Here is a 27156-nt window from a genome sequence, read left to right on the forward strand (position 1 = left end):
GATGGGAAGGGAGAGTAAAGACGTCCAGAGATTGATTTTTATTTGCTTGACCTGGTCAGCGACCACTTTCATGTGCGCGCGAATCGTAATGAAAGTTATTGGCGTACAGATTTAATGAATCATAAGACGCCGGGGTTCGCATTATACACTCTGCGTGATCCTCGCGAACGGGGATTCCCGAAAACTTAATTTAGATTAGCGCGTTGATTATCGGCGAGCGGTGGGTAATTTGAATATTTGGAAGAAGGGAGACAATCTTTGGAGGAGGGAAGTTTTAAAGGTAGATGGTGGTAAATTTATAGTAAGAAATTTCTCATTTCTTTTGTCGTAGATGCTACAAAAACAAATATGGTATATGGAAGAATTAAAGTACTATTAATAACAAATTTTAGATTAGCACATGTTGACAATTATCTTACTATACAAACAGTCGGACTACATGCTTTAGGCGTCTGGGCAAGTGCGTTGTAGTTAAACCTAAGACATTGTTTTTGCGTCTTTACTTAGTCTGTCCTGGACTCAACGTTATTTCATTTCCTGGATAAAACTTTAAAACCAGTTTTTTTCTCTCTTAATTGAGACTTTGTCAAAGTTTATTTGTGAAATTTTCTTTGAAATCTCGTCAAAAATTGAGGTTACCTGCCCCAAGTGGTAGCAGATTGAGAACCACTGACTTCACGACTTGGTTACCAGTTAACGATCGCTAATTTTTATTTAATGTTAAATGAACATGGTTAATTAAGATGAATAACTGTTTGTATATATCAATCACTAATTAAATATGAGCATTGTAATTTGCTTAACGGACAAGACTATCTTATGTCGTAAAAAAAATAATGTAATTACCAGATATTTCCATGTCAGTAAACTAGAACATATTATGTCTATGGCAGTTAATTAGAAAACGTTTCATTTCCGTGTAATTTAATTGGAAAACATGCCATTTTGATGTGAGCTAATTACGAAGAAGCTCTTCGTTAACACATGCCAACAATCTACTAATTAGGCGTCACAGTATACTAATTAGTTCTATTGGTTCGCTAACGTCAAAAAGTTCATAAGAACGGCTTAAGCAAAATCTTATAATTAAAAGTGAAAACATAATTTGCCTTAAGCTTACTTCGGTCTACCAAACAGCCTACAAAATCTCATTTTTTTAAATTTCAAAATGAAATAATACCATGCGGATTAGCTGTCGTGCGAGAGAAGATATGGAATAAATTTCTCATTCGCATCAAACTTGAAAAAAAGTGTGCAAAACACTTTAAAAAAAAACATTAATTGCGTAACACGCCCTCTTGCCCTCAAGCGTAATGTTATGTCATATTTCTGTGGCCTTAAACTTAATTTACCTACATGTGTTGGTTTTGTATTTTACCTTTCTTTTATAACTTTAAATGATTTTTCATTTGCGTTGATAATTAAACTGTCTTTTTTTTTAACGTTTACGCTTGCAAATGTCGATAACAATATTTAAATTGTCCATTTATTCACACGTAATTAACAGTAAAATTATGTATAATCATATGTCCAATATGGTTTCAGTTAATTTGGCTGCGAGTAATACTTTAAACAAAAAACATCTCACATACACATCAACACCATCATAAACAAATACACATATGCATATACACAAGGCACACAAACATTCACACTAGCTTATTGTTGGATAGAGTGTTCTACCCCTCACACACTCGTCCACTAGAAACTTCTCGTCTGTGGGCTCGGCAAATGACAAGCTAACCAAGTTAGCCCTGGATCAATTTGTCGGCATAATAAATTGTTCCTGGCGTTGTTCGCCAATGGACGTGGTTACACAGCTCTTTCATGTGAAGCCCGCATCTCTGTGATAAGTTACTGCTTCAATCATCCTAATGTTGTTTTGAGGCTGGTTAAATAAAAATGAAATTCATTTTTCTTTAAACATTGGAATTTACCGTATTATAAAAGTTTTACTCTTCTGGGTTTTTTGTACACGTCCAGTTATCAATTCGCATTTTTTCGACGCACTACCCTAAGATTAGGGGTTAAATAGGGTGAAGGTCCCTATCTATCAGGCGACATGCTGGGGCATTGTGGTATGTACGTAAATCTTAATTCCCCCCACCCCCACCCACATCACCACTACCATCATCCCCACCAACCTGTAGCCTTTTGACTTTGAAAAACTGTTATAACCCTGATAAAAGACCTGAAAAAAAAATAATAGAAGATATGAGAAGCCCGAGACGATCCAATTCGTTTCAATGCTACGGATTAGACTAACACCGCCGCCCCCCTTCTCTCTCTCCCTCTCTTCCTCCCCAACGCCCCCCCCCCCCCCCCACCCCACCATTAAATCCGTTTTGTCTGGTTCAACTGGCTCAAGTAGAAAACACCCAGTGGCCGGTACAGTCTGGTTAAGTTGTTTTTTTCAGGCTCTGGTGCAGGCATCCTTAATCCGATTACTGGCTAATTGAGGCAACATAAACCCAAACACTCTCGACCTTCACAAACACAATTATCATTCCACTCCTCCATATACTTACATACATAAAACCAAACATACACCCAAACACTCTCGACTCCTACACACAGCCGCCATCTTCACATACTTTCACCCCAAAATCAAACCGACACACACATACATACACAGCCACCTCACGCACATACGCGCATACCTAAAAACAACCCCCACAATCACACATTCATAACCACTACACACACACAACCCTTCCCACACACCCTACTACCTTACTCACGTACACAACCCACTTACACACACACAACCACCACCCCCACATACTTGCACTCATAAAACAAACCCCACAATCACACTCCCGCCCACACAAGTAGATTGTTTCATCAACCAATTTTGTCTGCTTCTCCTCCATCTAACTTAATTGTCTTCTTCTTTCCTAAAAACTAATTTTGTCTGCGTCTGTCCCATCAACCAAATGTGTATGCTTCTATTACATCAGACAAAAGCCTTTGCCTGTGTTCCACCAAAGTCCACTACACTTTAAAAAAACGTGTTCATGCTTTATTTTCCTTCACAAACAACCCCACCCACACTCCTCCCACTAATCTAGTACCCACCCACACACCTCCCACTAAGCTAGTACCCACATATACACTAAGCTAGCACCCACCCACACACCTCCCACTAAGCTAGCACCCACCCACACACCTCCCACTAAGCTAGTACCCACCCACCCATACACTAAGCTAGTACCCACCCACCCATACACTAAGCTAGTACCCACATATACACTAAGCTAGCACCCACCCACACACCTCCCACTAAGCTAGTACCCACCCACCCATACACTAAGCTAGTACCCACCCACCCATACACTAAGCTAGTACCCACATATACACTAAGCTAGCACCCACCCACACACCTCCCACTAAGCTAGTACCCACCCACCCATACACTAAGCTAGTACCCACCCACCCATACACTAAGCTAGTACCCACCCACCCATACACTAAGCTAGTACCCACATATACACTAAGCTAGCACCCACCCACACACCTCCCACTAAGCTAGTACCCACCCACCCATACACTAAGCTAGTACCCACCCACCCATACACTAAGCTAGTACCCACCCACCCATACACTAAGCTAGCACCCACCCACACACCTCCCACTAAGCTAGTACCCACCCACCCATACACTAAGCTAGTACCCACCCACCCATACACTAAGCTAGTACCCACCCACACACCTCCCACTAAGCTAGTACCCACCTATACACTAAGCTAGTACCCACCCATCAACCCCCCCCCCCACTAAGCTAGTACCCACCTATACACTAAGCTAGTACCCATCCATGCACCTCCCACTCAGCCAGTAGTGGTCAAGTTGTCCACAACCCCCCAACACAAACAAATTAGGGTACAACCCATCTGAATAAAACGTCGCCCCAGTATTGACTGACCTAAACCACCATAACGGACGCGCCCATTTCTGTCCAAAGCTGATAACGCCGGTGTTTCCACAAACAAGCTGATGAAAAATTCACCAGATCGATTTTTTTTTTACCACTATCATCCCATGAACCTTTTAACAAAATGGCAGATGCACTCTCTTAAATAAATGCTACCACATATTCCTTTTATAATTGTACATTTTCTATTTTTTAAAAGGATTTATACATAAACACATACACTTGTACATGCATATGCACATACATACACTTATATATACATACACATGCACATATATATGTGTGTGTTTTGTGTGCGTGTGTGTGCGTTTGTGTGCGTGTGTGTTTAAAAAGTAAACTTCCGTTTTCTGCTTTGAACATATTTTTCCATCATTAGCTGCGGGGTTTTAAAAAAGGGTATCTGCGTTATAACTTTTTATCAGTGTTTTCACAGGTTTGATAACAAAATTTTTTTAGTAGTATCTGTAGACAAGTTATATCAGGGCTCCACCTTTGGGATCATGCGCCTAGATTTATGAATGGCTAGACGTGTATGCACCTTATATCATACCCCCTTATCATTTTTTTAATCCTGGGGAAATCTGCCTTTCGACCAGCAAAAAAAAAATTATGTAAATTTTTTTTTTCGCTGTTATTTTTTTTCAAACTTAGGTTTTAGTTAACTTGATAAAAATAGTGATTTTAAGTCGCTTTAGAAACAATGTCTTTGCAAATTACGCAACCAGCGAAATTTCCCTCTCAATAAAAGTGGTGAGTCTTACATTGCGATAGACTTGATAGAGCATTTTGCCACAGGCTTTAAAAAAAATCGTTTTTTAAGAAATATAGAAAAACGTTGGGTGACTTCGATGTTAAACTTACCGATTGTTTAAAGCTCTAGGTTTTGTCTAAGTAAATAAACGTAACTATGTTACTGGTGCAAAAAAAATGGAATTTTAAGATAACAAGTGAACGAATAAGTGTAGTCTACTCCGTCGTCAACCAGTTTTACAGTAAATGAGTACATCTTATGCAAATGAGGGTAAAATTTACCTATCTCTTAATTGTAACAGCTGTGGGTAGTCTAAAGGGTTAATTTGTGTGCTTTTCTTTTGGTATCAAGAACCTGTCAAATTACCTGATCGATCGTTTGCTTATCGCCATTTTTAAGATCTCTTTCGGCGATACTAGTGGACAGTATCTTGCCAGATCAATAAAACTAGTTTCTTCTTCAGGAAACAAAAAACATTTTTTTTTGTCTTAAGAACAGTAATGAACCTGATTTTTTTTATGCTAGCAAAGGCTAGCAATGCTTACAAATGGTTGTTTTTTATATAGATGGATAACTTTTACTGTTGTATGTATTAGACAAGACTGCAATATTCATAAATATATGTCAGGTTTTATTTTATAGAACGGCAACTTAGAGATTTTTATGGGTGACAAAATTGTCATATTCAGTCATATTTATGGATTTTTCTTTCGAAGCAATGAGAGAGAGAGAGAGGGGGGAAAGCGTGGTGGGGGGGGGGGGGTGAGAAAGAGAAATTACATGTTTCCATGAGAGATTCAATTATATGTGATAAAATTATTTGTCGATAATGTAGTATTAAAAAAATGCCCATCTTGCAAAATAACAATACAACCTTGTAATTTCCTGTTAAGGCCAATACAAAGAAACATTTTACTATTATTTTGGATTCTGTTGGGCTCTTAGAGAATAGCGTTAGGCCTTGGGTTAGAATTTACTTGAGGCAATGTTCAAGTAATTTTTAAAGTACGTTAGTGTGTTGTTTTTTACTGCTAGTTTCGATTTGCTATTATCATAAAGAAAACAAAATGAGGTAGCTGTTAATGCACGATTTTCCTGTATTACAACATCACCGTTGCTCTAGATTCACATCAGACTTTACTTTGTCCGGCCATGTTTAATTTTCAGTCTGTACTACGTTGTATTCGCCAAAGAAAATTCTAGCAAGTCTATTCTATTTTTAGACCGACGCACGAACACTCGTGCGAAACGATGAATTTTTAACCAGTGCTAAAACGGGATTTCCCGGATGAAGTGTGGTAGAGTTTCTAAAAGGCGAAACAACTTTCTGAACGCGCAACTTACTTCAAGTCAATGACACGGAATTTTTGGTTGCGTATGGTTTGTCACTAGTGAAGTTTCCACTGTCTCTTTACTAGACAACCTCGGTGTATGCTGTCAGTGACTAAGGCGTTTTATCGTTAACACAAAAGAAACTCATTATTTGAATGACATAGTTGTTTTAATTTATATGTTTGTTAAAAGGTTTTAAAAGACACGAATGTATAGAGCGTGGTGCTAGCATGAACTGCGTCGTAATCTGGGTACATTGAATGTTGATTGCGTTGAGTACCCTTCCGATTGTAATCAATGCAAAGTACAAAGGTTGAAATCGTGAATCCACAACTTTATGAATTCCTCGCTAAATTATAGAGATCTGTGTAGACCACTTGTTATTGAGATCAGCTTTTGTAGTTGGGATAAAGATTGTTAAAAAATCGAACGTAACATTACTTTAATGTAGTTTTTTATAGTTATTGGAGCGGCTCCCTAAATATCGCAGCTGTTTAAAAAAAAAAACTACGATAGACTGCTGACCATTTATAAAACGATATCACAATTGAGAGCATTTAGATGCCAAGTTGTGTCTTCCTACTAGTCTCCTCTTCTTCCCTCTCCTCACAGCCAGCCCCACCCCACTCCCACATCCCCACCCCACCCCACCCATCCCCCACCCCAAACCCTAGTTACATAATGGCAGCATCCATCGATTTCACGGACGTCGGCGTTGTTGTATGGGGCGGGGTTGTTTTTCTCCCCCGTCACCTCGCCATCCTGTTCAATTTACTATTTATTTTGGAAGGTCCTCGTCGTTATTTCACAGATAAGTTGATGCTTTTAGCTAGATACGTGTATAGCTAACCACTCTCACCTCAGGTTGAATCGTAGTGATTCGCCTTTTCTTTTTTTTTTTTTTTTACTGTAGAGACCCTTGTATGTAAAGAAAAGAAATTTGGGTTTAAATGGATGATTTCTTCTTCGTATTTTTCATCCTCCAATTCATCGATTTTCCCAATCCTCTATCTCCCATATTCCACTGTCGGTTTATAATTGTATGAGAGAATTATCTCCCTTACTTATGGGCACTTAAATCGCCCCGGTTCCCTTATGTTTATCTCCCTTTTACTGGTCTTTCCTCTCGGCCTAACCAACTACTGTGTGTGCCTTGTTTAGCGAGTGTGTGTTTACAAATGATGGTATGGACGATGTTTAGCAGGGTATCTTTATGTCAGAGGAAACTATCTCATTTGTCTCTGTGTAATCGGTGTGTATCTTTCTGTTACAGATACTGTATGGGCATCGATACTACAGATAGTTCTTCTTGTTTTATGGGCAGAGGTAAGAGACTATTATTCGTTTTACAAATAAATCTAAAAATTCCATTATTTTGAGCTGTATTGTTTTGTTATATTATTTTTTAAGCCATTTCAGATATTTTAAAAATAAATGCGCTCCATTTATGTTACTATTGTAACTTCGCTGTAATGCATTCGACCAGCAGCTCGGCATAAAACTATGACATGGCTTTATTGTTTACTAATAGCCTCTTCCGCTTGTCCAAATATGGAACCACCGCCATATTGAAATGTTTTGTGTGTTTAGAATTGAACGCATAGCCGCGGTTCTTTTGCTAACACGACAAAGTTTAACAAAACTCGACACGTACATTATTAATGAAAAGCGATTTACAAACATTTATAAACCATCAAATGGCTCTCCTGTTGTCAATAATCAAACGGTCTAACACTCTAAATGAACGGTGCGCAATCAATTTAACGATAAAACGCGGGTTTATCAATGAGGAGTGCTGTAGATTTTAACTATCTCGCACTAAATGGCTTTCGAGCCAAATATTGATTGATTCGGGTAAATTTTCTCTAATTAAAGATTCAATACAACACAGGAGAGTGGAATTTGCAGGGTGGCGCTGATGGGGGGGAGTGTCCAAAATCTATTACAAGCATCTTGTGTCAGCATTTTCACAGTTTTTGTCTCTACGCTTCCCTTATAAAACCAGTACACTAAGGCGCCTCTCCCATTTTCTCTGATAATATTATACGTAAATTTTACTCATTTTTGTTGTACTGATACAACATTATGGGCCGTAATCTTTCGAATAATAACCCGTCCGTGGCTAAACCATTTCAACAGGCATTTGACAAAGTGGTAGTCGATAAATTGTAAGCGTTATTTTGAGCACCCAGACAAAAGGTTGTTTATGTTATAAGAGTGTATTTATTTAATAAACGTCTATTATTTCTATAGATGTACATTTATGTTGACCTTCTCTTGCTTCCCACAGCACTAATAGTGCCTCCCAGTTCGGAAAGCGCCTTGTTTGAGTTGTTATGCGTTGATTTTTTGTTCTTCTTTTGTGTGTTGCGGAAAGCACAACTTAGAAGATATTCAATACTCTATTGATAAGTATGTTAGGTAGACTAATTCCTTACCGTTTTTACGCCCCCCCCCCCACCGGTCTGTATTTGTAGTCCACGCGTCTGTTTAACTTTCAGTGAAAAATATTTGACGCGTTAGATTACATTTCTTAAACAGATTTCTGTGCGTTTTAATTACTTTCGTACAAACAAACTTTGGACGTCTAGTTTCATTGTGTGAAAAAATAATCTACCACGGATGACCTGCTCCCTGTGTTAGATAAAAGTGCCAAGTTATGACACGCATGGTTGGCTCGGGTCGCTAACTGAAGACACAGGAATATAAGTCCTAGTTAACAGAGGTGCAGGAATTTCTCCTAACCCCTTCCCTCCACCTACCCCCCTCTCCCTCCCCCCCCCCCCCCCCGTTACCTCACACCAGTTCAAATATTTGTCCAACAGCCCGAACGCTTGGTGAAGGTACTGTGACATTAGAGCTAAGGTCAAACTATAGTCTCCTCTGTATACCGTATCAAAGCACCTCACAAGGTGTTAGATTTGCCTCAGTGGCTAAATTCACCTGCAAAATTATCCACGTCGTCTGTTCATCAAGTTCCGGAACTTGTGTCCAGTTTGAGTACAACCGACTGACCTTGACTTTTAACCCACACACAAAATTGTAATACAGTGTGTCATGTCACGTATATCACGTACTAACTTGACCTCGAACTTTTCACGGGTCACCGCATACAGCTGGGATCACCCTCTCCATTTCCATTTATTTATAGCAAGGCGCCGCAGCGTGTTCGAGGTTTCTGTCTCGTGGGACTAAAGTTGATTATCGATCTTGGGCTTATCGATCAGCCAATAGACGGTCTCGATTGGAAATATTCTTAAATATAAAAGCTTCAGCGAGACTGGCTGTCTTGTTAGTTCTAAGCTAGGCTCAGTGTGTAAGGTCGTTTCTATCTGGATAATGGATGATTATGTTGGGATTTGTGGATAGTATATCAAGGTAAAGTGTATTCAACATCAAGAAACAATGATGAATTACTAATGGAGTAAGTCTTGTATTCGACTTAGCACGTGATTTTTGTGACCATTCCTAGATTTAACTGGGAAAGCGAAGTTGTAAAGATAATTGTTATCTTAAATCGTAGACATAAATTTTATATGTAGGTAAAACTTTCTTTACGCCTTCGCTATGTAATATCACAGTTTATATACGGATTTTTTTAAAATACGTAGGCCTTAAAACATGAACATTAAACATTAAATAAGCATTAAAATCACTATGTATATGTATGTATATATATATATATATATATATATATATATATATATATATATATATATATACATATATATATATATATATATATATATATATATATATATATATATATATATATATATATATACATATATATATATATATATATATATATATATATATATATATATATATATATATATATATATATATATATAGTTATTTTAATGTTTTAAGGCCTACGTAATTAAACAAATACACATATAAAGTGTAACATTACTCATATTTTAAGATATGTAGCCTACACGAGAGTTTTCCGATGGAAAAAAGATGTATCTTATTTTGGCGCCTTCGTTAGTATTGTATTTAGTGAGCCTATACAAACAGCTAGAATACATAACATTTTAGAAAGGAAAAAAATTACGTTCTAGTTTCATTCCGTGTATACTACGATTAGAACAAGTATCTCAATGTTATTTTAAAACACTCTAGCAAAGAGTATAAGCTATTTTCACAACTACTTCCTTTGTTTCATTGGATATTCCCAGTTTATTTTACAAGTTCTCAAGCCTCCCATTCATAAGGTTTAAGATTCTGTATTGTAGTAGACTACATAGGCCGAGAGGCACACAGCGTACGATCATGTAGTGACAAAAATACTCAGTGTTCTGTAAGGGACGGATAGTGTAGTGAAAGAATGACGACAGTGTAGTATGGAATGTACCGATTGCTGTTATATTAGTTTAGTATGTGATTTCTTGTGGATAGATGTTCTTTAAAGAAAAGAAGTTGTCGTGAATTTGATGGTCAGTCTGTTGGGTGTACGAGTATTATCTTTGGTTAGTCAGGTATGGCAATGTTCACCAGTTACACGTGGTTTGGCCTGTTACACGTGTGTTGGCCAAGTATACGTAATTTGGCCAGGTACATGTCGTTTTGCTAGTTACACCTAGTTTGGCCAGGTACACGTTAGTAGGCCATGCACACATTGGTTGGCCAGGTACTAGTGGGTTGGCCCGGTACATGTTAATTTGCCGGTTGCACCTGGTTTGGCCAAGTACACATTAATTCGCCAGGTAAACACGAGTTGGTCAGGTACATGTGATTTGTCCAGGTACAATTGAGTTGACCAAATACATGTGATTTGTCCAGGTACATTTGAGTTGGCCAGGTACATGTGTTTTGTCCAGGTTCACTTGAGTTGTCCAGGTACATGTGATTTGTCCAGGTACACTTAAGTTTGCCAGCTACATGTGATTTGTCCAGATACATTTAAGATGGCCAGATACATGTGCTTTGTTCATGTACACTTGAGTTGGTCATATACAAGTGATTTGTTTAGGTACACTTGGGCTGGTCAGATACATGTGCTTTGTTCATGTACACTTCAGTTAGCCAGATACATGTGATTTGTCCAGGTACATTCGGGTTGATCAAATACACGTGGTTTGGCTAGACACACGGGAGTTGATTAGGTGTACAAATACATATTGGGTTGGTCAGATGTACGCGGGTTGCTCAGGAAACCTTGATTTGACAATGCACAAAAAATATTTTTTATTTAAAACGAGCCGGCCCGCGGCATAACATACGCCGCTATTTAGTTGTTTCTAATTTTCAATAATTCATAATTTGTGAATTCGACAGTACCAACGCTGACACTGAAAATATTTCTTTAAAACACTATAAGTAGCTCGATAAGGACCATAACCCCCCCCCCCTCCTTCCTTCCCTCCCCCCCTCCTCTCCCCCCCCCCCCCCCCCTACGTTTAAAATCGTTGGCTCTGCTTGTAAACATTTAGAGTGAACACAGCTCACTAAAACCATGTAGGGGTGGGGAGGTAGGGAGAGCGTTTGCAGCTTGTTTTCTAACGGCTCGAAGAAGAGAATTATATATATAGATACCAACATGTTTTTTTTTCCCTACCGTGGCAGTAATCTTGTGAAATATCCCCGGACAAGTAAGTTACCCATCTCATATGGCCTTTCTCCTCATACACACCAACACCTTATAGTTGATCACGGCCTCCATTCCCTTGTACCTGTGGTCCTATCGTTAATCATGTCCCCACTCCCATACCTAGTGCGTGTGCTCCAATCTCCCCGGCATGGCTTCGTTCCCTGGTCCCCTATACACGTGAACGTTGACCTGAAAATATTTGAAAACGATAAGGTTGTCATTCTTGAGAACATGCTGGGTTTTTTTTTCAGGGAAAGGGGGGGGGGGGAGTGTAGAGATGGTCATTTTTGTTAGTTACGGACGTTGATAGTCAGCTATAGAAGTAAAAGTTATTAGTTTAAGGCTTCAGAAAAAGCAGAGGTATGTGGTAAATGTTTGTTTTTTAAAACGTTTTTCTTAACTCAGCTTCGCGTTTGTTTGTTTGGATGTTTGTTGTTAAAATTGACATCGAAAATTAGCCCACTTCTGATTGCTCTAGAGACCTGAAATTTGGCATGCATGCTACTTTCGCCTAACAATTTCAGATGCAATCATAAAAACTAGCAATTAGTGACCGTAATTAGCTTAATTTAATTACGCCCCAAGGACCATAAAATTGAGGACATGATTTCTAAAGATACCGACAAGACTGCAGTCCTATTGACACAGTTACTTCGGCCCCAATCGATGTGAGCGCGCTGGCCGTGATCGTATAGTGGTTAGTACTTCGCGTTGTGGCCGCGACAACCCAGGTTCGAATCCTGGTCGCTCAAGATTTTTAGTCCGTGTATTTATAAACACTTTTTTAAAAACCACGTTTTTCATGTGTAGCAACGGACTAAAAAGGAGAAAATAAAATACTTAAAAATAACTTTTTAAAAAACCACGTTTTTTATGTGTAGCAACGGACTAAAAAGGAGAACGGACACGGTAACACATTGTTAACGGTGACACGGTTGGTACGCTGGGCATGCTAAAATACACATAAACACGTTTTTCCTTAACTCAGCTTCGCGTTTATTTGTTTGTTTATGGGAGATTTGATCACGTGATTCGTGAGTAGATCTCCACGCCAGCAACGTAAATGACACCCTTTCTCTGTTTAAAGCGTATCGGTCGCTCAAGATTTTTTTAGTCCGTGTATTTAAAAACACTTAGTCAAGTCATACTTAATCAAGTGATTAGATAAAGTAGAAAATAAACTATATAAAAAACTTTTTAAAAACCACGTTTTTCATGTGTAGCAACGGACTAAAAAGGAGAAAATAAAATACTTAAAAAAAACTTTTTAAAAAACCACGTTTTTCTTGTGGACTAAAAAGTAGAAAATAACTATTTACATACATTTGATGACAAAAAACGTGGGTCGGGCAGATGGGTCGGGAAATTTGATAGTGAACGTACCCACGTTTTTTGTCATCAAATGTATGTAAATAGTTATTTTCTACTTTTTAGTCCACAAGAAAAACGTGGTTTTTTAAAAAGTTTTTTTTTAAGTATTTTATTTAGTGTTTGGTAGTTTGATATAAATTACACAACATACGGCGAATTTTCATTGCTAAATAACAAGCTTATAATAGCTAGTTGTATCTGTCGTATTTTTTGTCGTTATATCTCCGGACTATCGTTTTTTTTAGTTGTAAACGCTGTATCTTTTTAAATTAACAATAGCTGCAACAGATTTGTCTTGTGTTGATATTTCTATAAAAACGTGTAATGAAATTACTAGATTAGTTGTGTACTGAAACGTTTGGCGTTTGTTTTTTTGTTTTTTCAATGGGACGCTAATCTACGACACCTTGACGACGTTTATTACATGCGTACTTAAAGAGAGGCGTCTTTGGCATGCGTACTCACATTACTTTTTAAAATGCTTACTCAAAGCAAAAAATATATGCACGACTGATAGACCTACGACGGCCTTTACAAATGGCTTCTACTCAAAACACTACTACGACGTCATTAACAAATGCCCACCAATAAGAACTGCGTATGACATCTACTCAAAACATATAGTCTTACGACTTCCATTCATAATACTACAGGTTTAATACCTCACTCTATAGCATGTATTGGTCTCTGTTAGTTGTTGTTGTTGTTAACTTCACCGATTACAGACCCGCATCTCGATATATCAACGAGTTGTGTCCCCGTCTTAAGAAATTTATATTTGGAAAAAAAAATAGTTCTCAGCCATATTTTTTTTTTAAGTTGTAGCCTATAGGACAAATATAGGAATTTAAAAAAAAAAAAAACTACTGCGGGTCGACATTTAAAAAGCCGAGATATGAAATTATCCCGGTCTATCAATCGGATGTGATCGCATGGAGGAGGGGGGGGGGGGCTTGGGGTGAAAAAGAAGTGGGCTGTCGGTATTTCGGTATTTAAAAACCTGCAGTTGGAATCTTTAAAAACCTGCAGTTGAAATCTTTAAAAACCAACATTTGAAATCGTTTCTCCATCGATTACATTTCTCCACATCAATGCAGCGCTACCGCTGGGTGTTTCTATTTCAGGACGTTGGATTTCTATTGTTTAGTTTTATTCAGTTTTCCCGGGGGGGGGGGGGGGGGACTGTGCCACGGCGCCCCAGGTTGAAAGGGCTAGACGCCCTAGGGTGAAAGGGCTAGACATGTTTTTATAGGGAAAAATGCTGACTGGAATGTAATCCTCCTCTGTCTCGTTCTGGATACATTTGTAACTTTTTAGCTTTTTTAAAGACTGTTAATTTTGATTGACTGATTAAGATACCACACATTTACATTTTTGTAGAACATAATAAAATAGAACAGAGATCTACACTTGAATAGAATAGAATAGAATAGAATACAATACAATACAATACAATACAATACAATACAATACAATACAATACAATACAATACAATACAATACAATACAATACAATACAATACAATACAATACAATACAATAGAACACAATACAATACAATACAATACAATACAATACAATACAATACAATACAATACAATACAATACAATACAATACAATACAATACAATAGAACACAATACAATACAATACAATACAATACAATACAATACAATACAATACAATACAATACAATACAATACAATACAATACAATACAATACAATACAATACAATACAATACAATAGAACATAATACAATACAATACAATACAATACAATACAATACAATACAATACAATGCAATACAATAGAACATAATACAATAGAATAGAGATCTACTTCATTTTCTCAGTACTTTGAAGGGAAATTTTCCATTGCTTTTATCTCTTTTCAAACAAGAATTAGGTCAGATAGTATAAATGTGTATAAATATTAAAAGCTTTTAACCAACACAATACTGTAGTACTGCTAAATCAGGATTTCGTCTGTAGGATTTATTTTTAAAATTTATTATGAAATTATTTATATTTTTCTGTATAACCTTTTTATGTTTAAGATATCTTCACTTGTCTTTATAAGTGCTTCATAAATAGATATGATTATGCTTAGATGATTTCACATTTAAATGAACAAGGTTTTTATGATGTAATTAATGGACATAAACATTAGATATAAGCTTACCACATATATATTAAATGCAATTTAGAAAACATAGTAGAGAACATCAAGTTATGAAATCATCATCTTTGCCCATTCGTGCCCAAGATACATTGGGCAGATGAAGTAGAGTTCATCCCTTTCAATGACTTGGGCATTCAAGGTAATATTGTGGTCAGCACTATGCCCAGCCACCTTGAGTCAGGTACCTATCAGAGCTGGGTGGACTCAGGTACGTCGTACAGGAACTGAACTTGCGACTTTTGGGTTAGCAGTCTGTAAAAGTAAAGTTCCCTTTCCAAACCTGATGGTCTAAGGGGCAAGTTAATTTACCTGTTTCTGTGACCTTGTCATATGAAGGGATAGTGTGGTCAGCACTATGCCTAGCCGCCTTTACTTTCCCTAACATGAGTTAGGTACCCATCAGAGTTGGGTGGACTGATTTGAACCCGGATTTGAACTCAAGACTTATATGTTATTAGTCTAGCTCTCTACTGCCAGGCCACTCCATCCCTATAAAAAAAAAGGTTGAAGTAAATCTAAAACTATTTCTCCGTTGTGCTGACTTCTATGTTTTGTTGTCTTTTCTACCAGTTTCCATTGACACAATCCATTGGCCAAGACACCATAAGATGTTTGATGTAGCTTGAGATCAAGCACAACAGAGACCAGTCACCATTTCTATCACAGCACAAGGGAAATAACCCACAGTTTTACTCACACTTCACATCACTAAAGGACACTGAAACTATGAGCAGTCCACTGTCACCAGACCCCTCCAGAATGGATCCCGGGATGCCAGTCAGGGATCATGGGTCGTATGCTTCATTTCATGCTCCGAGTATAGCAGATATCCAAGGTAAGTAAACCACTGTTTAGTAGTAGTAGTTAAGTTCTCTTTTCAAACCTTGTAGTCTATGGGGCAAGTGAAGTAGAGTTCACCTGTTTCTTGAACTTTGGCATATGAAGAGATAGAGTGATCAGCACTATTCTCAGCCACCTAAACTTTCCCTAACATGAGCTAGGTACTCATCAGAGCAAGGTGGACTCAGGGACATTATACAGATTATTGTTATGATATTTAAAATTTAATTTTAATTCAATTATGTTGAAAGTTTAGTTTAAATATTTTACTAAATTAAATAATCACCAATATTATTTTGTCTTAAAACATGAAGACAGTAGAGTTAACATAGTTAGTTATAACAATAGTGATAATGCAAAAACATTAATCTATTGGATAGATCATCGCAAACAAGACACTGTCTATATTGGACTTCATCTCCCACGCCAAGAACGGAGGCACAGACATCGCAGACACAAGCATCGTAAGGATAATAACGACTCTTCTCGCACTCAAAACAATCAACAGCAATTTTCAGAAGGTATATAATTATTTTTTCTTATTTACAATACCTATTTGGCATTTTTTTTAAATTCAGGATAAGCCTGTTATCACTTTGCATGCACTAGTACACATTCTCTTGCTGTATGAAATTTATTACAACAACAATGAAGCCTTTTGTATCAATATTTTTTTAATTACCTTATTCAAACAATATTATACATAGCAATTACACTATGATGTTCTACCGACTAAGATATTATATGAGTGAAATAATTTTTTTATAATTAGTTATTTCCCTTTAGCATTTACAAATTTAAAAAGCCAAGTACTGTTTAATTAACATAAAATAAATGTTTAAGAAGTTTATATAACAATGACATCTTTCAGCCTGTTCTGAAGGCACACTTTTACTTTGATTTATGCCTCTGATTAGAGTTGAAACACATGTTTATCACATTAAAGAATATTTCTTTTACTTTTATAAATCTGATAAAACAGTTTTTTAAACAAACTGGTCTCACAGTTACGCAACATTATTTTTTCTTTTTACATTGTACAAACCTAATCGCACTCGTGTTAAAGTTTTTTTTTTACAAATTGCTCTTACAATTATATTATTTTTTTATTTTATTTTTTACACTTTACAAACCTGAACGCACACTTGTTAAAACTTTCTCTTTTTTTTTTATAAAAAATTCCTTTTACAATTATGTTATTATTTTTTTACATTTTACAAACCTGAACCCACCCAGGTTAGAACTGTAGACTTACATCATGCCAAAGCTCATCTTTCCATCAATCATCCAGTTTTTTAATTAACCCATATTGCTCTCACTCCCCACCTCTTTTGAAGGCCCAGGCAAGGGAGAAGTTGAAGGAGGTAATGTTCTTGTTGAAGCACAAAGTAAACAAAAATTTACCACCTAAAAAAAATAAATGAATTCAACTTCTTAATTAAACTTCTTCTCACTTTATCATCTATTAAAGTTTTCAAAATATTAAGAAGAAATTGCAGAAGCTTATAATTTAATATTTCATTATTTAAGATATTTTTTTCTGAAATGAAGGTTTATTTTGAAAATATAATATAAAGCTTAAGCTACAAAAATGTATAATTTTATAGAAATTAAAGTTTACTAATGATTAATCACTTGATCAGCCCCAACTTTTTAACTGGTTTGAGATGAAATATTTAGATTAGGCATGAGGTGTGATTTTAAAACTTTTGTGAAATTCTGTTTTACTGCTGGTTCTAGACATAATTAAAGATTTTCTATATTTGGGCGCATTTCGTAACACATGAAAAAGAATTGTTTGGAAATTATTATTTTTTCATTTTTGAAAAACTTTTATCAGATCTTTAAAAAATAAATGAATATGGGAACAGCTGTCAGTTAAAAGAACAAAATCAATTACATTGCAGATTATTTTTATAAATATATGTTATTAAATTATAAATATTTTCTACCAGTCAAAATTCTTGGGAACATTTTATAATTGGAGTGTGGAGTCTGAAGATAATTGTCAAATTTTAAAATAATTGTAATTGATTTTCTTTTGGATTAGAAACTTTGTTGCACATCTTTGACATTAGAATTTAGCTTGTCTGTGTGATTGTGGTTGTTTTTTTTTTCACTTGTTTGACCTGAGTGCATCTCTCTAATTTGAAGCTATTTTGTTTTGTTCATTTCTCATGTCATGCTTTTATAATGTGGCAGATAAAAACATCTGTTTTAAATATAGCATTACGATTTTTCAAGTTTTTCAAATAATACACTCTCTAGTAATACTATAGCATATAAATGTTGAATGCAAAGTGCCACAAACAGGTTTACATTTAAATAAAAACTATCAGTCATATGGAACTAATTACTTGTGATTTAAATAAGTCTTTGATTGGTTTTTATGTTCTAAAACTGTCATAAAGATTTTTGTTTAAATATCAAAGTATGTACAATCCCTTTTGACTACATGAATGTTAGACAATGTCAGATTGTGTTCCTTTGTTAAACTTCACATAACTTAGCAATGGCTGATGAAAATAGTGAAAATCCTTTAGCCAAACTAAACAATAGTGATAGCATGCAGTTCTAAAGTTTTCTTAAAATTAACCTTAATCAATATTCTATCTTTTATAACTTGCAATGACAAATTTACATTCAACTTTATTTTGAGCCAGATTCTCCTAATTTAGAACTTAAGTTTTGTTTTCATCATTCCTTACATTTTTCCTAATGCCACATGTCAAACATAAGTGTTTTTTTTTTACTTATGTTTTGCATATATGTTTTATTGGTTGATGTTTATTTTCTTGACTTGTCTTACTTCAATGCAGTCAATAAAGGAAAAGGTACTTGTCTTTGTCACTAGCATTCATACTTGTTCTAGTGTTGTTATCTCATCTTCCTATCTTCCATTGTTGTCATGGTGTCGTCATGACAAAATAGTTGCCACTATTTCAATACTATAACATCTATACTCATTTTATTAGTTTATTCTAACCTTGTTTAAGATATAGCTCCTATGAGTTTTAGTTATGTATTTAATTTAGTGTTAATGTATACAATGAATGCATTTAAATTGTTAAGTTTATTTTTGTTTTAAAAGGTCAGAATGTAGCCAGTCTGTTTTGTTTCATTAAAATGTTAGTCTATATTTTAAATCTTAGTTTTATAGCAATGGTCATATTTACTTCTAAGCAACTGTATATCTCCTTTATTTTTATGTAACTGCATCTATCCAGCATTGAGCCTAAATTTGTGTTAGATCTGTCTCAATAGAATTGTTCCTAAATTTATTTAGAAGAAATTTCATTTTAGTTTCCAAATAGATCTGTATGATGTTATTTTTTATTTTGTTTCTGTTTTTAAAAAAAAAACTTGATTTTCTCCTTTATCTACATCTCGTTGTTTCAGTTAGGAAAAGAAGAAAAACAACTGGTATTTTGCCACAGCATATTGTGTTCCTTGTTCTGTTGTCCTAGGTCTAGTCATATCATGTTCTCTCTTGCTCAGAGCTTATCAACATTTTGCATTGTCTTTTTGGTGTATTATACAACTGAATAATTATTCTGTTTTGTTATATGCCTAATGACCATTTATTCTATGGCATATAAAAAAAAAGTATTAACATTTCAAAATTAAATGAATAATTTTAAAAATACATCTATCTAGAAAATAAACTAGTTTTAAAGATACACTGTTTTGGGTTGTGGTAATTCAATGCATTAACCTTTTGAAAGCCAGTAATATTATTTACAATTCAAAGTTGAAAATATTGATCTATTTTCATGGTAAATATTTGAACGTTAGCCATAATTCAGAGACCCTGCATTTTATTAAACTGTGTTATAAATTAAATTTCTAAAATCTGTTTTTAAAGCTACTGCATAAAAAAAGATGAGATTGGTGTTGAATATTGCATATTATAAAATCATTTTACATCTAGTGCAATCAACAACTGTTTTATAAAAAAAATTCAATTTCCATTAATTCATGATTAATTCATGCTAATTTTTTTTTTATTCTTTAAGAAAACAATTGAGTTTGGAAAAGGCAATATTGTTACCAAAAAAATATTTTAATTTATTAACAAACCTGCTATAAAATATTTTTGTTTGCTACTACTCTTATTATGTTTTAAAACTATGTCTATAGAACACTTAGCAATACAGAATCCAGATGTGTTGAGCAAATTTAGTTGTAATCCTGAAGTTTTCTAATTTTTATTCATTATTTCTATCTCTGGATTAGTTTTAAGCAGAATCCATCTCACCAGGAGCAGAATGAGATAACTGTACAAGAAAATGTGACACTTGATTGCGTAAATTGTTGAAATAGATTTTTGTGGTTTAGGAAACGAATGTAGGACTATTTTGCTACAGCTCTGAGAAGATCAGCCATGGAGAAAAAAATAATATAATCTAAAAACTCCACAATAAAAACTTTTGTGATTGAAAGATCAAAAGCACTTTGCTTTAGCCCTGAGGCCTAGGTTTACCTTGTTAATCCTGATTAACTTGGTCACCGTGACATGACCCTATCAATGTGAAAGTTTACAGAGCAAATATATTTTGCGCAATCAGCAAATTGCTGTTCTGTTCAATTTATTTTAAAATCTGTATCTCTACACACATTTAGAAAGACTTTTAATAATTTACTATTGTCTTATTACTTTTATTATTTTTCTGTTGTGTTTCACTCATATACAATCTCCAACGTACTTTTATTTTTTTTTGCTCACAATAATCAATTTGATAATTATATGTTTATTAACAGGTTACAATGTCATTATAATTTATTGTTTATAGCTGAAAGTAAATACTGCAATCTGCAAGGTTGTGTATTCATCTGTAAAGCATTTATTAATTTACTTCATTAGAATATAACATCAAAGATTTTTTTTAGTTTTCTAAAACTAAATCTTCTCTCAGATTTGTGTATGTACTTCACAAAAGCAAATTTTTTGTTTTCTATTAGTTTATGTATCCTTTCATTATGTTGTCATAAAGGTCTTCATATCCAGTATATAGAATTTAATCGCTTAGCATGATCGACATAGTTAATCTCACTCAGTAATCAACTTTGTTTATGATAACAAAAAAAAAAAAGAAGTATGAATGTAAGAAACAAACAATCCTTCTTGTTCGCAAATGTGTTTGCTCCTTAAGTTTTCAATGTTATCATTTAAATGTTGAGAAATCGTTGTTTAAAAGATCAAAATGTTTTCAAACGTTTTTCATAAAAAAAGTTGATATGTTTGTGCCCACCCCCCTCCACTATTAGGCTATATGACGCTGCCTGGTATTCATGTACTATTTATAATTGTGTTTTAACCTTGATGATGACTGACATAAGTATCAAATATGGATGAATCCATTTGATTTAAAATGCCAAAACATTTTATTCTAAAAAAATTTACAATACGATTTTAAAATCACGCTTTTGAAATATTATACACTAAATTTTTTCTAATATCTGATGTAAGGCATACCTAAATTTAAATTAACAATTAATTTATTTTAATAAATAAATAATTAAATTTTATTTACACTTGTTACACATATCAGTGTTAAACTTCAAACATATTAGCTCTTATGCAGCTCAGGTAAAGTATAATTGACAAGCTGGGGAACGAGTGATTAAATCAAGTATATTTTTTTTAAAGTAAATTTTAAGTCTTCTACCTTTGTATGGATGAGGATTGTTTTTTTTTTTAAATAGAGATGTTACCAGAAACATGCATGGATTACTTATTTGGTGTTTGTGTTACATTGCAGCTGCTCCTCCGTCTCAGAGAGTTCAGTTCCTGCTTGGGGAGGAAGAGGATGAAGATCACAGGACCCATGACATCTTCTGTGAGATGGCTGAGCTTTTTCCTTCAGGGGATGAGATGGAGTGGAAGGAAACTGCCAGGTTGGATATTCTTTTCTTCAGTGATTCCTGGCATTGGTGTCACAAAACTGGGGCAGGGGAGTGGGGTCCACACTAGTTTTAAGGGTGACACCAATTTGAAAATTGTAAAATTTATTAATAATTTAAAGTTTTATGCAGTATAAATAACAAAATAGTATGGCAGGGGGTGACACCAAACCGAAAATTGCAAAATTGTTGGAGGGGGTGGGGTGACACTCTTATTTCTATCCAGTGACACATGATCTAGTGGCGCCACTGGTTCCAGTGCTGTTGTTTTCCTTTTGATGAACAAAATCAATGTGAGTTTGTATTAATTCAAAGTCATAGGGATCTTTTAATGAAGCAAAGTTTATAGCTGAGGTTTTAGCAATGTATGGTTAGTTCATTTAGCCCATTTCCCCCATGGACATAAGTTACCTATAAGAGTTTACATAACTCCTCTTCAGTGCCTGTGCAGTGTATATGAGATCTGATGTCAATAGTGTTAAGTAAAAGTTATTATGATAGAAGTAAAGTTATTCTTTTGAACCTGAGAGCTCACCTGTTTCTGTCACTATGCTGTAGGGAATAGTGTTGTCAGCTCTATAACCAGACAGCTTAACTTTCTTTAACGAGGGTCAGGTACCCATTTCGTTAACGAGAGTCAGTTACCCATCAGAGATGTGCATATTCATAGATGTCCTACTGACTCTAGAATCTGAACACAAAGTATATGGGTTAGCAGTTGTAGGCTCTACCATGAAAGGCACATAATCACACACAAAAATAGTTTAATTGTTTGGTTGATTCTGGTTTGAATAATGCAGAAATACTAAACCAGTTTTAAAGTTTTACTTCATTCTCAAAGACATCAAGTTCTATTTTTAATAAATTACACTGGTTGTCGTCAAGTTATTTACATGTGGCTTTATTTTTTTCAGGTGGATCAAGTTTGAGGAAGATGTAGAAGAAGGTGGTGAAAGATGGTCCAAGCCTCACGTGGCCACTCTGTCTCTCCATTCTCTGTTTGAGCTCAGGTGTAGTTTACTCCAGGGGACGTGCATGCTTGAGCTGGAGGCCAACTCTATGGAGCAGATTGCAGGTAGGTTTAGACTTTTGGACTATAGTAATGTGTGATTATAGGTAGTAAAGTTCCCTTTCAAACCTGACAGTCTACGGGGCAAAAGAAGTAGAGCTCACTTGATTCGGTGACCTCGGTATATGAAGGGATAGTGTGGTCAGAACTATGCCCAGCCGCCTTTACTTACCCTATTGTGAGTTAGGTACCCAACAGAGCTGGGTGGACTCGGATGGTCTAGTTTTTTGTACCCGGATTCAAACTTGAGAGTTACGGGTTAATAGTCTAGCTCTCTACCTCTAGACCACTCCATGCCTTTGTGAGTATGGGTAGATAGAGGTGTTATTGTTTGCATTAAGATTGGCAAGCAGTGTAAGACCTTGGTATATGAAGGGATAGCGTGATCAGCACAATGCCCAGCCGCCTATGTTAACCTAACATGAGTTAGGTACCCATCATAGCAAGGTGGATTCAGGGACGTTCTTCTGACTTGAGCTAGGACTCGAACTTGAAACTCTAGCTCTCTACCGCTAGACCACAGCATCCCGTTGTGATCTTAGATTATAGCTGCAGTAATATGGTAAAGTAGTTGTAGCCCTTTAGGTTACAGTAACATCAGATCATAGATTGAGCACTAACTGCTATAGCAAACTTAATTTTAAATAATTCAACAAAATAGGAGTCAAGGTTAATTTTATTTTCACAGGCTGATAGGTAAAAGTATTTAAATCCTGTTCTATCTCAGCCAATGTTAATTAACTGATATCATAGTTATGTTAGGTTTTTCCCTATGACTATTTTTCATATTTTCTTCATTAATAAATGAGATTTATTGATTTAAGTGATATTTTCTTAAAATGTTTTCATTTTTTTTTTCATTTTATTGTCTTGATGTAAATTTTTTTTATAAATATACAAATAAATATTTAAAAAACCTATACATTATAAAATATTATTTATTTCTATATGTACCAGTAAATGTGTATTGTGTTTTCCCCCTCAGATCTCATTCTCGACAACATGATAGCTGCAAAACTCCTGGAGGAGCACCTACGAGACCAGGTGCGAAACACTATTCTGTGTAGGCACAAACATCTGAACGAGAAGAGGCGCAAAGAAGATGGTGGAAGTAGGATGCATCTTCCTTTTGTCAGGTCCCTGGCAGACATTGGCAAAAAATACTCTGAGCCAAAAACTCTTTTGTCATTGGGTAATAAGAATGTTCAAAGTATGGGAGTTAACTCTCTGCATGTCACAAGTAAGGGAAACAAGTATAATTTAAAATTTTGAGGCTTGGGTGTAGGCCTTTTTATCAATTCCAATTACTAATTTTCATCTTAAGAGTGCTTTCAATTCTTCAGTGTTTGATTAAATTAATTTAAAACAAAACCAATTTTTTTTTCAAATGGTAAAATATTATCGTATAAAGTAAACAGCTAGGCTATATTGTTAAGGGGATTAAAAATATGCTTGTAAAAAGCAGGTTAAATATTTTAACTTCTAAGCTCATACCATGACCAATTTATAAGCTAGTAAAAGTAAAAATAATGTTAAAAATTTTAGAATAATTGTCACTTTTCTTTTACATTTTTAAATTTCTAACAAAACTATAATACCAGAATTTGATATAGAATCTAACATTAGTAATAAATTATATCTAACATTAGTAATAAATTATCCAAATTTTCCTGATAAACTTACCGTTCTGTTTAACAGAAATGTTTATTTTATATCTATTTACTCAAAGAGAACCTGTATTTCAACATATTTTTATTTTGAAAATTAGTTTAAATTAAATGAAAAAGTTTTAGCATACAATTATTCAACTAATTTGACATATTTACCTAACATTAGTTACATTTAGTTGTATTTTCTAGAGAATGCAGTGCACTTACTATAACTAATTAAGTATATAGATTTAAGGATAACTGTGTGGAATATATAAATTTTTTTTAAAGATGAATTTACCTTGAACATAAATTTCTTGGTAAGGTGTATAAGTACACATAATTTTACATGATTCATCAAACTTCTATACATTTCATACAACAGTTATTCATTTCTGTATATTGGAAGATGTTAGATTGATATTACTGCTTACTGAACAGATGAATAGCCATTTTAATAATTTATAGAGTTTTACCTTTGGTGCTTTTGGTGTGATTATTTTATGTCTTATGATATTTACTTAAATTATTGTTGTTGTTTTTTTTTGTGTAGAAGTTTAAAAATAGCTGATTTTATTTTGATTAATTCAAAATAACATAATTTGTACAAAAAGTATATTATAAGTAAAACAAACAAAACATTTTAATTCCAAATTTAAAGTATTTTTAATTGTTTGAAATTGTTTTGCTCATAACTTTTTTAAAAATACATTTATAAAGGGAACACTGACAATTAGTTCAGCTAAAATAAACTCATAAAATACAGTTTACCATTGCTGTTAAATTGGCTCTCTTCAGGTGATGACTTATCTCCTGCGGCCAAGAGCACACCAAACATGCAGGGTCTAAACCCAGGCATTAGCAGGACTGATGATGAAAAACTGGAGAAAGGGTTAACTGTCAATAACTCCTTCTCAACCGCTCTACCCAGTACTGGGGAGTTGTCTGAAACAGCTTCTCATAAAGTGAGGATTTTTCTGTAAACTTTTTAAAATGATACTGATTTGTTGTATTACTGTGGTAATTTAATGTGTAGGCAGAGTCTGTTTTAATGGTAGTACTTTTGTTTAGTTCATGAAGCTCTTTTAAACTAACATTTATTTACTTCTTGTAGCACATATAATGTCAAGCTTAAAGTAAATCCCAACATGTATTCTGTATCTGTATATTTTATTGTTATATTATCCCAGACTGCGTATAATCCAAATAAGACGATACATTTTAAGCCAGTGACGTGAAAAATTTAAAAATAAAATTAACATGATTACTTTTGTTTTAAAAGACATTTATCTCCAAAGAGGTGGTGATTTGTATAAATGGGTGGTAATTCTAATCTAATAATATCAGATTTAACGATGAATTGCATGCTTTTAAGGATCGCAGTTTTCCAAAGATTCCATCAATGAGGGTAAGATAAGGTATTTTTTGTAACATCCATACCTCTCACCTGCCCACACTCCTTTTATTTTAATATCCATCATCCGTTTACAGATCCTGCACTTTCTTATAAATGCGTTTCCTATCTAAAACAGTTTAATTTGTGACTAAGTCTCAGTCATCTTGCATACCTACTCCAAATTTATTAAAATATTAATTTTTTTCACCTTTAAAAGTTAACTCTAATGACTAATGTATAGCATGCATAATCATCACTGGTATATAGAAAAAAACTACTTCACATGTTACAAATTTTAAAATTTAAATAAAACAAGTAAAGAAAAAAAAATGTTTTAAAAGCATGATTCTTGGTTTTGTTATATACCATACGCTACACCACACTTCCATTTTTGTTCACATAATGGTATGGGAAATTTAGTGACTGTTCAGAGTTTATGTGTCGTAGAAATGTAACATAAATTTGGAATTGCATGTTTAAGATGGAATAGAAATGAAATTTTAGTGAATTTGAAAAGTTATATGAAATAGTACTTTGTAAAATAGGCAGTGTAACATGCAAGGTAAATATAACCATAGTACCATAATTATTACTTTATGGCTAGTATAGAAAGGTGTATTTTAAAAAAAACTAGTACATTTGCAATTATAAATTAAAACATAAAAGCACATGGTTAATATTGTTACTAATGATAGGAAAAATATTTGATTTTTGTTCCTAATAAATAAAACAAAATGTATAACATTGATAATTATACTCATATAATTAATGAAATCTGAGATCAGGTCGTATGTATGAAATGTTGCATTACAAATCCACTTTATCATTTTTCTCAAACAATCATTTCAAACATAATCAACAGACACCAAAGAATGCCATCTTTTAAAAATAAAAAAAAATGCTGTGAAAACATTCTTTCTAAATTTAGCCATGTTTTATTGTAAACATTTTATTTGAAAAATTTGTTAACTGTCTATAATTCTCCATGACAAAAATGTCATAAGTTTCCTTTCCTTTGATGAAATTTTTCCTTAATTAACATGCTGCCACTTTCCAAATTCCTCCCAATTTGTTATGGTTCTTTCTCTCATGATACATGTTTTCTTTTTTAATTTCCTTTCAATTGTTTGT

General features: G+C 34.4%; 1 protein-coding gene across 5 annotated transcripts in view; it reads left to right on the forward strand.

Annotated features, from left to right (window-relative positions):
• LOC131930696 (sodium bicarbonate cotransporter 3) overlaps nt 1–27156 on the forward strand; it is a 62213-nt gene that overhangs the window by 14596 nt on the left and 20461 nt on the right. For 2 of the 5 annotated variants that reach the window (XR_009384156.1, XM_059287280.1), the window contains exons 2-10: nt 7291–7343; nt 15738–16002; nt 16388–16528; nt 17345–17371; nt 21770–21905; nt 22826–22986; nt 23966–24220; nt 25428–25594; nt 26005–26037. Coding sequence is in view for 4 of the 5 variants with exons in the window: in XM_059287280.1 (XP_059143263.1) it covers nt 15894–16002; nt 16388–16528; nt 17345–17371; nt 21770–21905; nt 22826–22986; nt 23966–24220; nt 25428–25594; nt 26005–26037 (1029 nt within the window). In the remaining variant the exon portion in view is untranslated. The remainder of the gene's footprint in view (nt 1–7290; nt 7344–15737; nt 16003–16387; nt 16529–17344; nt 17372–21769; nt 21906–22825; nt 22987–23965; nt 24221–25427; nt 25595–26004; nt 26038–27156) is intronic. The other 3 variants (XM_059287283.1, XM_059287282.1, XM_059287281.1) reach the window with 3 other exon arrangements.

Source organism: Physella acuta, unplaced genomic scaffold, assembly GCF_028476545.2.
Source record: "Physella acuta isolate Inbredline_101_S28 unplaced genomic scaffold, ASM2847654v3 ptg001825l, whole genome shotgun sequence".
NCBI classification, from domain to species: domain Eukaryota; kingdom Metazoa; phylum Mollusca; class Gastropoda; family Physidae; genus Physella; species Physella acuta.